Here is a 12,592-nt window from a genome sequence, read left to right as displayed (position 1 = left end):
TTGGGCAAACTCCCATGAACCCTCCGCCACCCTGAAGAGGGTATAGAGCTGGTCCAGTGTTCCATGGCCAGGACGAAAACTGCATTGTTCCTCCTGAATCCGAGGTTCGACTATCGGTCGAATTCTCCTCTCCAGTACCCTGGCATAGACTTTCCCGGGGAGGCTGAGGAGTGTGATCCCCCTATAGTTGGAACACACCCTCCGGTCCCCCTTCTTAAAAAGAGGGACCACCACCCCGGTCTGCCAGTCCAGAGGCACTGTCCCCAACCGCCATGCGATGTTGCAGAGGCGTGTCAACAAAGACAGCCCCACAACATCCAGAGACTTAAAGGGAATTCGGGCGTATCTCATCCACCCTCGGTGCCTTGCCACCAAGAAGCTTCTTAACTACCTCAGTGACTTCAGCTTGCGTGATGTACGAGTCCACCTCCGAGCCCCTGGCCTCTGCTTCCTCATCGGAAGACATGGCACCGGGGTTGAGGAGTTCCTCGAAGTATTCCTTCCACCGTCCGACAATGTCCCCAGTTAAGGTCAACAGCTCCACCTCCACTGTAAACAGTTTTGGCAGGGCACTGCTTGCCCCTCCTGAGATGCCGGACAGTTTGCCAGAATTTCTTCGAGGCCGACCAATAGTCACTCTCCATGGCCATTTTAACTTTCAGAGGAATGTTTATAATTATTACTCTATATTGGACACTCAGGAAATCCCACAACACACTTTCAGTCTGTGTCTAATTAGAAACCTTTTGTGGATCAATTGTCAAAAGTGATCCTCACAAGGAACTGTAAAATTGTGTGTGAAATGCCCCCACAAAGCTTGTTTCATTCTAGATGTGTGAATACAGACAGATCTTAGCAGGGCAGGAGTAGTCTGAATTAGTACACCCAGCAGTTTAATGTAATTCATCTAGAAGGTTATTGGTAGTGGAATATTTGGTGCAGATTTTAACTTTCACCAGAATTTCTTTCTTTATTAATTCTTACATTAGTTTGGACAGTGACGACGTCCCCACAACACACTTTCAGTTTGTGTCTGTGTCTCATTAGAAACTGTTTGTGCAAACCTCAGAACTGGTCCTCACAAGGAACTGTAATATTATGTGTGAAATGTCCCCACAAAGCCTGTTACATATAATGTGTGTGGAAGCAGACAGTGCTTGGCAGAAAGAAATACTTTGCTACGAAGTTGAAGTTTTTGCTCTGACGTCTGGTGTATATTCAGAATCAGAATCAGCTTTATTGGCCATGTGTATCGGACACACGAGGAATTTCACTCAGGTACATCGGTTCTCAATGTGCAAAACAGTAAACCAGCATAAGGCTATGTAATATAACAAAATAGCAGTAGTAACAACAAACAGTGCAAACAATGCAGAAAAAGCAGTATAAACAGACAGTAGACGATGCAGACAGCAAACGAATGTTCATTGAAATTAGATAAATAGGAATAAAAACAGGGTACTTAAAGCTAGAGACCTCTGTGACTCTGTATAATCTGTACAATGTATGTACACAGGTATTGCACTGAGGATTATTGTCTAATCATACTGTCATGGGTTAAGTGTTCATTAGAGTGACAGTCCGGGGGAAGAAACTGTCCCTGTGCCTGGTTGTCTTGGTGCACAGTGACCTGTAACGCCATCCAGAGGGGAGGAGTTCAAACAGATTGTTTCCAGGGTGTGAGGGGTCTGCAGTGATCCTCTCCGCCCTCCTTTTGACCCGTGAGGTGTACAGGTCCTCCATGGAGGGCAGGTTCACACCAATGACCTTTTCTGCAGTCCTGACTGTCCGCTGAAGTCTGTACTTGTCCTGTTTGGTTGCTGAGCCAAACCAGACAGTGATGGAGGTGCAGAGAACAGACTCGATGATTCCTCTGTGGAACTGCATCAGCAGCTCCTGAGGCAGGTCGAACTTGCCGAGCTGGCGCAGGAAGTACATCATCTGCTGTGCCTTCTTGATGATGGTCCTGATGTTGGTTGAAGTTTAGAAAAATTCTGAATAGAAGCATGAATGTCCTTGAGGAGCTGAACATTTTGATAGCTGAAATTATGCTGAAGTAAAATCATCCAATGCATTTGAATGGGGCAAGATTTTCAAAATAAAGCTAAATATTTCAAAAGTATGAAGTTGAGAAAAATTCTGCAATACAAGCATAAATGTCCTTGAAGAGCTGAACATTTTGATTCCTCAAATAGCTAAAAGTATACTGATGTACAATTTCCCCATTCATTATAATAGGGCAAAACTTTCAAAATAAAGCTAAATATTTCAGAGGTATGAAGTTTAAAAAAATTTCTGAATAGAAGCATGAATGTCCTTGAAGAGCTGAACATTTTGATACCTGAAATTATGCTGAAGTAAAATTATCCCATTCATTTGAAAGGGGCAGAACTTTCAAAATAAAGCTAAATATTTTGATTTTTGAATTGGATTTTTAATATTTTGCAAATAGGGCACATTTTGGTGTGCTTATGTGAGCTTAATTTACAACTGTGCTTTTATTTTGAAATTCTGGCATATTTTGGGGATTTAATGAATTCATAATATGTACGCTGGGCTGTTATTTTGAAAATCCATGACATTTTGGAGTGTCCAGGTGAGCTGAAGTTACAATCTGGAGCTTGTATTTTAAAAATGTGGAATGATATTTGGCCCTGTGGGGTAATTTGTAATCACGGGCTTTTATTGTGAAAATCCAGCACATTATCCAGCGCATCCTTTATGCGAGCGTTGCATTCAGGGGCTTTTATTTTGAAATTCTGGCAAGCTTTGGGGCTTTCATTTAAACTTTATGCAATCAGAAACTTTTATTTTGAAAACTTGGCATATTTTGGGGACTTATTTTGAACTCTTATTTTGACGGCAGACCAACCTGTGTCTGTGTGTTTGCATGTGTATGTTGTGTGACTGTGCCACTGTGTGTGTTACTGTGCATCACTGTATTGCTTGAATTGTATATGGGTTTCATTTTGTGTGTGCGTGTTATTCTGTTGCTGTTTGTGTGTGTGTGTAAAAGCAGCAGGTGCATCGTTAAGTGACTCAGCAGATTTCAGTCAAACATGGGCTTCAAACAATTGACAATTGAAGAAAAAGTATACATTCTATCAAAAAAATGAGCGGCAGGAGGCTTCAACGAAAATGTTGATCACCTTTATGTCAAAATATTCCAGAAAATGAAGACTGTAGTTCCCCCGAGGCATATGCGGACACAAGTGGTTTTCCCGCTACTGGTTTATCAGAAGTCTTCTCTCCCAATTCACCGTGAAAACTAAACATACAGCTCGACAGATTAGCATAACATAAAGGCTAACATGTATGGCACGTAAACAATAATTTTACCAAATTAAATACAGAAAACAACACAAATACCTCTTTGGCTGCATGCCACGAAAGAACAACTTAGTCCTTGCTCCTGTACATATTTTTATGATCTTCTTCTGCTTTAATGTTCATAACACTGAGTGCCAATCTTCAGAAAGAACAGACGATCATTCACGTTTGTGATAGCTTGAGTCTCTGGCTCAAGGATCCTATTCACGCGAGAGCAGCTCAGCGTGACTTGTACCTAACAGTGACCTTCAAAGTAATAGTACTAAGAGAAATAACTAAAGCAACTTAAATTCCAAATTATATCTTGTAAAACAATAAACAAGTATACATAATTATGTACAGTAATGATAACCATTACAAAGGAGCTGTGGCGATTTACAAATGCCCTAACCTTTGCTTTGAGAGGATTTTCTGAATCGTCTTCACTATCTCGAACTGGTTAAGGCTGAAAGAAGAGGAGGATTTGAAGAGTTTCCCATTCATTTGAATGGAGAAAAAATTTCTGAACAAGCCTGAATATTTTATAAAGTAATATTAGTATATTTTAAAAAGTATAAAAGTACAAAAAATCTGAATACACACAAATGTAGACCATAAAAGGCTGAACATTTTGATTCCAGGATGGTTTTTCTAGCTGAAAGTATGCTGAAGAAATTAAGTGCTGGAAAACAGACGGAAGAAATCAGGAAAATAATAATAATAATAATAAAGAAGAGGATAACAAGAGTGTGGATGCTACAGCATCCACACAATAAATAAATGCCAGGATAACATAGTGTGGGTGCAATACTGCATCCATACAACTAGAGGTATGCATTTCCTGTCAACAATGTGTGTGGATGCTGATATGCTGAAGGATCGCCCTGAAAATGCCTGAAATCAATTGTTGAAACAGCTGAAGGATGAGAAGAAATGGCTGAAGTTCTTTGCTGAATAATCCGTAGGATGAGTCATTCAAGAGCTTAACATTTTGATACCTGAATGGCTTTTCTAGCTGAAAGTATGCTGAACTTATTAAGATATGAAAATTTTCCAATCGGTCCCAACAAAGTAGGTAAAACAAGTAGGGTCGTGTGTGTAGGTGTGTAGGTGTTTGTGTATATGTGTGTGTGTGGGGGGGGGAGTAATCATACACCCTGAGGACTACTACAGTGTTGCTATTGAACTGAAGCATAAAATATAAATGGTAATTATGCAAAAACCATAAAAGATATCAAAAAGCTGTGTACATTACTAATAGCTGAAGAGTTGCTGAAGAGGTAACAGATGGGATCATTTTTCTAGCTAAAAGGTATGCTGAAGTTAAGATGTGAAATTTTTCAGCAAATTTTGCCCCATTCAAATAAATGGGGCAAAATTTTGCATGCCCAATTTTGCAGTTTTTTATTTGTTAAAAAAGTTTGAAATATCCAATAAATTTCGTTCCACTTCATGATTGTGTCCCACTTGTTGTTGATTCTTCACAAAAAATTACAGTTTTATATCTTTATGTTTGAAGCCTGAAATGTGGCAAAAGGTCGCAAAGTTCAAGGGGGCCGAATACTTTCGCAAGGCACTGTACATTTGCAAACTGTTCTCAAGCTGGGGTCAGTTAAATCAGTAGGCCTATACACAGTGTACTTCCCTCCACCAGGTTAATTTACATTTTTTAATTTCTCATCTCAAAATGTGAAAACACTAGACATTTTTACCATGTTTTCCCCCTTGGATGGAACCTTAGTGTATCAGTAAAAGAAACTGGTGGATTAAGTTGAACTGGCTACATTAGACATACTAATCTGTCAGTCCACATGTGGTTCAGAGAAAGCCACATTTCTATAGTGCCCCAAAATGCATAACTTTTGAAAAGATGTATGGAATACCATATCCATGGGATTCGTTTCCCTGTGGTTTCTAAAATTTAACTGTGTATGTTTACACAGAGGAAAATGATGAAATCTTGATAAAAGCATAACTAACTGTTTCGTAATGCAGCAGTGGAATGCCAGAATGTGCCAGAGCTCTAAAAAAAATGTTGTTGCATTTCTACTGCTGTGCCATTTTCACAATAATCACATCGCACTAGGTGAAAAATTAGAAAGCAATCACACTAACCACAGATAATTCCAGCACAATGCCAGGATTAATGCTGTCAGGAGTTGGATGTTGGCATCCAAGCCAGCACTTTCTCCTGACTGGACAGTTGAGCAGAACACAATGAAAGGAAGACAGACACTTCACATTCAGATATTCATCTCGGTGTTCACATTCATGTCAGATATTTGATTGTACCAATTTTTAAAACTACTGGTCAAATAGATAAGCTACTCTACTAGGGACCATGTGAATTTCACTGTGTAATCAACAGCAAGAGCCCTCTCATACAAGCACATCCATGTAACACACATCTTACTTTTTTTGCAAAGATCCAAACAACATCAAACAACATTTAAAGGTTATGACACCAATAAGTTACACCAGGTCATGAGGATGGACCTGCTCCACCAGCAACACAGTGAAGGCAAGCTTCCTGAAGGAAAGATGTGTGCTGGTATCTGGCAGGGGAAGGGTATATAAAGAACTGGAGGTATGAATACAAGTCAACACAAACTTCAGCCATACTATAATGGCAGTGATGGGCTGTGAGAACCTCACTAAAGGTTAAAGAAGCAAGCTTGTGATCACAAGGCTGTTGATTCAGTCCCCAGACTGGCAGATTGAAATCTGGATGGGACAGGTCCTGGAAAAGAGAGGTGCCCTCTCAGTGAACCGACCCTGAATTAAAAAAAAAAAACTCCTCAGACTGCAGTAGTGCAGAGCAAACTTTTCAGACCAACCTTTACTTAACAGAATTATTAAAACAAAAGCAAGCATGATGTTGAATTACACATAACGTTTTAAGTCCTTCTAATTTGATTTCCCAGAGATGTTGTTGCAATGTTAATTTAAACCAATACTGCTTGGATAGATGGAAAATGCATTCCAAACCTGAAAACACCTTATCAGTAGTTTCCAAATAAAAGGATATAAGAAGTAATAATATCTATTGCATTGCTCTACAATTTTAAGGTTTTCTGCTTCCTAAATGAAATCTGCTAGTTTTGGGGGGATTCTGAGAATGCTAAAGTCACATACAACCTTTAAAAGACAGATTACATATAGTTAGGATATGTAGCCATTTACATGTTTTATGCTGCAAAAAACATTTGTAAAGATGACACCTTTTGAGAATATTGGCTGATGTACATATAAAACAAAGAATTTGATGTCTTGAGCTGAGGTATGACAGTAATAAGCACCTTAGTTTAAATATTGTTTCAGCTAAGAAGCCTGTTGTATCAAAAGCAAATTATTCATTAGTCATTAGATCCACCAGGAGTTTTGTTTATTTCTGGCTTTGCTCAGATATCTTTCCTTCTGTAATCTGACCAAGTTTGGTCATTTCTGAGCAAAATTCATGTTGCCACTACCATACTCAAACAAAACCAGAGCCAATTATTTTCATTTCAGAGGCCCAGAATTAGCTAAAATGGATTATTTTTGTTTCCAAAGCATTTTGGTTGTAGACCAGTGTTACACAAGGTAATGTTTAAACACTTTTATGTTCACAACCCAGATTCATACTATGACAACAAATTGATGAGCAAGCAGTAGCAGATACAGTAAGTTGGGACACAACCCAAAGACTGTACTACAGTATGCGTTGATAAACAAACGGTAAAAGAGCTGAACCATTGGTATGGTCCTAAACTCTAACCTCAGTGTTGTGTAGTATCACAAGATTAACTCACACATTCAATGTAAATGCATGTTTTATTGGTTTTAAATGCATCTATCTTTACAAAATCATGAACAAAGTGTTTACTGTAGTGACAGCAACAGCTGCTGGAAAATACATTCAATAGTTCCACTTTTCATGTTAATCCTGTTAACCTCTAACCTACAGGAATACAATTTAGGCTTTTATTTGCTCCGTTATAGCGAAACAATGAAGGCACAACATTTGGGAAACCTGGAATGTATTAGGCACATCATGGGAAAAAAAGTGGTCAAAATGCCCTCTACACTAATCATCATCATCAAAGTGCTAGTAAGTCTGTGCGTGATAACTGTGGAACTGGCATGCTTATATTACCCTTGCAAAATAAAAACTCAAAATGCTTTTGTAACAGAGTAGAACTGATCAAGTGACTGATACTTATAGGACCATACCATAGTAACAGAACTCAGAACTGATGAAGCCTCTTGGATGAGAGGTAAAACGTCTTTAACCTAGAAAACATGTCCAGCTGATTTTTTCAGTTTACTCTGACCTGGATGACTGAGAATCTGCACAGATACGTGTGTGTGTGTGTGTGTATTCACAGGGAATGGCATACTTTAGAGGTGTCAACTAGTCTAGCACAAAAACACCCTGCATGTACAGATGGCAAAATGGGGGAAAAGCAGCAGGGGGAGCTGCTACACATGAAAAGCAGAACAGAGTACCCAGCAACCATCACTGAGGTGGATGTGCATGTTGGCATGAACCCTGTTGAACCAGCACCACCTGCACACTCAGGGTATTCATATTTTGCCCATATCTGAAACAACTGTATGCCACTAGCTTAGTTACCTGATTAGTCTGCAATTATTGTATTACCTTTTGTCATTTTTCATCTTGATTATGGCATCTGCAGAAACTCACCCCATCACTAAGAAGACATGGCAGTAGCATGCACTAGGACACCTCAGACTGTGATAGAGAACCACAACCTGCAGTCCAGCATGTGACAGAAGCAAACAAATACAAATGCTAAATTAAATGTTTCAAAATAAAAATCACTTTCGCAATAAATCATGTTTAAAAACTGCCATTGCAGTCCAATATATTAACTGTGAAAAAATAAAAACTGGTCTTTGCAATCTTGTGATGGAAGCTCATAATTTAACATAAAAGAAATCTTATTCCATGTTTCATTGACCAGATAAATACAAAATTAAAAATGCTTATGATTAGCAATAAATATGTTTTGATAAATACGCAGTGACAAAGCCCTAACATTTAAGGTTTCAGGAAAAACACCAGACATGTATAATAATAATAATAATAATAATAATAAGCATGGTGGAATCAGGGGGTTGTAAAAATGTGATCAGATTGAAAAAAAGCTCAACTGCTGGTGTTTTAATGACCAAAATGTTGCAGCAGAGTTTGAACTTAAAAAAACCAACAAGGCAAATTAACACCAGGAACCTATTAACAGCTGGTCACCATGGTCAGCTGGCAGTCTGTTAAAGAGTCAGTTCACAAAAAAAATCCAAAAAAAAAAAAAAAGGAAAAGAAAAAAAACAATGAAACATCTCCCTTAACCCCTTCCTTGCAAGTTGTTGGCACTGATAAACCAGATTTTAAACATTCAATCAGTGCAGTGCCCCCGTTTCTCCAGATTCAGTCTGCACACCTGTCATTGGAACCACTTTCTACCAAGGAAACAGCCCATAAGAAAGCTCTAGTGTGTTATCTGGCTGATCCAGAGTGACAGAAATGCTGCTGCTGAAAGTAATTTGTAAAACAGTGAGCCAATTAAATTCTACCCACCTCCCACTATATTCAGACGGAGGCAGAAATGTCAAAGACAGTACTCTCTAAACCTGAAAACCAAATATACTTATTTTTGTAACTGTGCTCAGTGTGGTTTGAGTGAAATGACCCTTTAACTCAACTTCCGGCTTCAGAGATCATTTTGTTTCCTGTTCGAAGACTTGTGCATTTAAAACTCCAATGCTGGTCATTAAAAGAAATTGAAATTTTTCACTTCACCCTGCAGCAAACTAACAATTAAAACTGAAAACATTTAGCAATAAAATAAGACACACAGCACCAGCATCCGGGCAATCTGTGATTCAGCCTCTTAAAAACACAAGACCTCCATGACACATGGGAGAGAACGGGATACTGGACATGACAAGAAATGACTTTGGCTTTATAATAATAATAATAATAATAATAATAGCCTCCTGACAACATTGAGTACAGCACAGACGCCCAGTAGTGAACATACACACCTCACCCCCATTGACACTGCTACTGTACTTAAGTCATATTAAACTACTTTATAATGAGATCTCTGAACTCTTTTTCACATTCATCCCATCAAGGCACCAGTGCAGGGCCTGTACTGTACAAAAAGGAACAAACTGTTCATTATATTTAAGACACTTCATCTGGATTTAGAGTGTAAGAGGCAGGGTCTCCTTAAAGGTAAAAAAAAATATCCTTAAGCAAGAGAAGCCATCCAGTTCTCTGATGTGATTCACTGTTTACAACAGTGCACAGAGTGATCTGCTTCTCCTGTAAACAGAGTTCAGACGAGGAGCGAATGAGGTTGGTAAATGCTCTTCATCTTACTCTATCTTGCGCCCTCCCTCCCCAATTCTTCATATCACTCCCATTTCAGTCCCAGGGATGCAGACACTCAATCATCAGAAACAGAGAGTGTGATGAAGATGGGGAGGCGGCGGGAGGAATCTAGGAGGGAGGACTCAGGGTCACTCTGACTGCCCAGGCTGCTCTGGTAGCCCTCCTTGTCAGACAGAGAGGCTGGAGGGCTAGGGGGGCTCTCTGGTGTGCACTGGAAAAAGCAATTGGTGGTTGGAGAAGGAGTGGCCAGACTGTCTGGCTCAAACACAGGTGGGGCCCCCAAACTTGGGCTGAACAGGCTGGCAAGCTCCTGGCTGGAGTAGGTGAAGGGGCTGCTCTGCCAATCTGTCAGATCTTCAGTAGAGAACATAGGTGAAGGTGCGAGTGAGATGGGGTTGCCCTGCCAGCTGCTGGAGCTGGGGAAGCCTGCGAAGCTGAAACTGTGCTGCAGCCGAGGGCGTTCCATCTTATTAAAGGCAGAGAGAGGATGGGACCCATTGTGCTCTTCTTCATTGTGGATGAAGTGGCAGCGGGGGCCGTATGGGCAGAAACTGATGGTGTGGAAGGTGCGGCACAGCTCAGTCTTGTACTTTGGGTGACGGCTCAGGTTGCGCAGCTCATGTATGCCATGGGCAAACTGGCACTTATCTCCATATTTACAGGTGCCATTCTCCTCATAGGGCCGGCACAGCTCTGTCTTATATCGGCTTGAGTTGACTTGGCTGGTTCCACCCCCCCATGCCTGACTGCTGGGACGCAACCTGTCCCCCAGCTCTGAGTAAGAGCGCCCACGGAAGCGGTTCTCCTTGTTGTTGCCACTGCAGCTGCTACCCAAGCCAGAGGGATCAATTTTAAGGCCGCTGACAGACTGGTTCTGGCTGAACTTTGTACTGGGGAGGCTGACTGAGTGGCGGCGTTGGAAGAGGGCTCCTGGAGAGGTATCCCCCACCACCTTCATGTCCAACAGGGAACCAGTGGGGGTGCAGGAGGAGAGGGTGGCACTGGAGCATGGGGCAGATGTCAACTTAAGTCCACCAAGACTGTTGTCGCTGCTATAGTTCAACATCTTGTTACTCTGTTATAAGAAGCACAAGAAATTTGGTGAGAAAAAAAAAAAAAAAAAAAAAAAAAAAAAAAACACAATTTCATCTATGGTCAGGGATTGTGGTGTGTGCTGCATTTATCAACCATTTCTGAGCTGTGCACTCGCATCCCAGTGGACTCTTCTTCATCTTGGGCAGGCACAGCAATTACAAAGTATTCAAAGCTGTCACAAGCAGTGGTTGGAGCTGAGAACCAGTTTTGTCAAAGAAGTGGTCCAGAAGAATAGTCTAAATATGATATTTAAGACTGTCACTTTGTATATTATATTATGCATCAAAAAAGTATCTAACAATCTTTCAAAACAGAGAAAACCTACAGTTGAGAAATGCTACCCTGCAGCCACTATGGTGATTCCATTATAGGTACAAGTCTTGCATAGTGTCTCTTCCTATGCAGCACTGTCAGGGCTCAGTATTCAGCTGAAACAAAGCTAGGCTGACTTCTGTTTTGATACTGACATCCATGCAGGCTATTAAGGCTAAGCAGCAAAAACCGCCTATCAAACTCATGGCCTCAGTACACAGCAAGCATGTGGGCTGGCACTGACTGAACAGGGGGATACTGAAGCTGAACAGTTACAGCTTTAACAACTCAGTAAACTCCTCAGACTTCAGAGGACATACAGATAACAAAAACTACAAAGTAGCAGTGGACAGATAAAGCTATGTGTTGCAATTAAGTGGCATTACTACAATTACGTAGTGAAGCTGAACCAAATTGTTAACTTAATACCAAGTTCATACACAGTCTCACAGAGGAAGTGAGAACGCTAATGGTAAACATTAGCTTAGGATAATATTAAGTGCAATATTAAGCGATTGCACGGTTTCGTGCAACATTCCAACACTTGACAAAATAGTAAAATGGTACATGCATTGTTGGTTTTTCATATTTATATTTAACGTTAGCTAACTCGTTTATTCAATTCAGAGCAAAGGTTTAATAGTGACTGCTCAGTTTGCGTCACAGTCACGTTATCTTTAAACTAACGCTGTGTCACTTTGCACAAACATTCAACAAGTTAGCCAGGAGCGCAAAACCTTTTTTGATCAGTGTTAACTTGCGAACAAAAGCCGTATGTTGTTTAACGTTCGAGAGACATGTACTGTAACTAGTCAATAATGTGAGTGATGCAAGTTACTGACTTCAAAAACTTAAGCTCAAACTTGCAGTGGAGAAGTGGCTAGGCTAATGTTAGCATGTTTTCTCCAGATAAGACAAGTCAACCGATTCCTCACCAGAGGGGTGCTTTACCTTCTCAGTGACTCCTCTGTACTCGTGGAAAGGAGAAATAATAGTTGCTGTCATGTCTGTAAAGAACAAGAGTTGGTTGTAATTTTAACGTTACCAGGGCCCTGGTTCTTCTGCCGTCTGCCCCGTGTTAAACCCCCCTCTACCCTGTTGCAGTGCTGCGCAGTTCCTTTTCTGCGCACAGCAACCGTGGGGTGGGCGGGCAGACCTGCAACCGCGAAGGGAAGATACGATAATACTGTATAGAAGAAACACGTGTCTGCTTCCAAGATCATTTGATTCAATCACGAACGGGTTTCTCCTCATTTGTGTTTGACAACACAATTGAAACAAACCGTCAATACTTATTTACTCCTCAAAGTTACAAAAAGAAGCTACCCCTTGATGTGTGGTTGCTGTATATTAACACAAATCCAATGCAAAAGTCAGCAGCGGTTGGGGGCAGATCTAGGAATTTGTCAAGGTAAACATATGATGTTGTTTTATGGGATTTTGTGAATGATTTAAAGTAAAATTCAAACCCAA

General features: G+C 40.5%; 1 protein-coding gene across 2 annotated transcripts; it reads right to left on the bottom strand.

Annotated features, from left to right (window-relative positions):
- Nucleotides 1–9,279: 9,279 nt before the first annotated feature.
- Nucleotides 9,280–12,300, bottom strand: zfp36l1b (zinc finger protein 36, C3H type-like 1b). Of its 2 annotated transcripts, none has more exons than XM_020618930.1 (2): nucleotides 12,071–12,300; nucleotides 9,280–10,787 (listed from the first exon to the last, which is right to left on the bottom strand). In XM_020618930.1, the coding sequence occupies exons 1-2, from the start codon at nucleotides 12,122–12,124 to the stop codon at nucleotides 9,768–9,770; spliced, it is 1,074 nt and encodes a 357-aa protein (XP_020474586.1). In that variant the 5' UTR covers nucleotides 12,125–12,300; the 3' UTR covers nucleotides 9,280–9,767. The 2 variants fall into 2 exon arrangements, with proteins under 2 accessions (XP_020474586.1, XP_020474587.1); XM_020618931.1 differs by lacking the exon at nucleotides 12,071–12,300 and adding an exon at nucleotides 10,901–11,063.
- Between the last annotated feature and the right edge of the window lie 292 nt (nucleotides 12,301–12,592).

Source organism: Monopterus albus, unplaced genomic scaffold (assembly GCF_001952655.1).
Source record: "Monopterus albus unplaced genomic scaffold, M_albus_1.0 scaffold211.1, whole genome shotgun sequence".
Lineage (NCBI taxonomy): Eukaryota > Metazoa > Chordata > Actinopteri > Synbranchiformes > Synbranchidae > Monopterus > Monopterus albus.
Note: the sequence above shows the minus strand (reverse complement) of the source record. Positions and strands in the feature narration are given on the sequence as shown.

What these genes read in the sequence shown, in the direction of transcription:
- zfp36l1b (XM_020618930.1), bottom strand. Translation starts at nt 12,124, where the DNA reads ATGACAGCAACTATTATTTCTCCTTTCCACGAGTACAGAGGAGTCACT. An exon ending in ACAGAGGAGTCACTGAGAAG is followed by an intron (nt 10,788 to 12,070) that starts GTAAAGCACCCC and finishes TTCTTATAACAG; the next exon opens with AGTAACAAGATGTTGAACTA.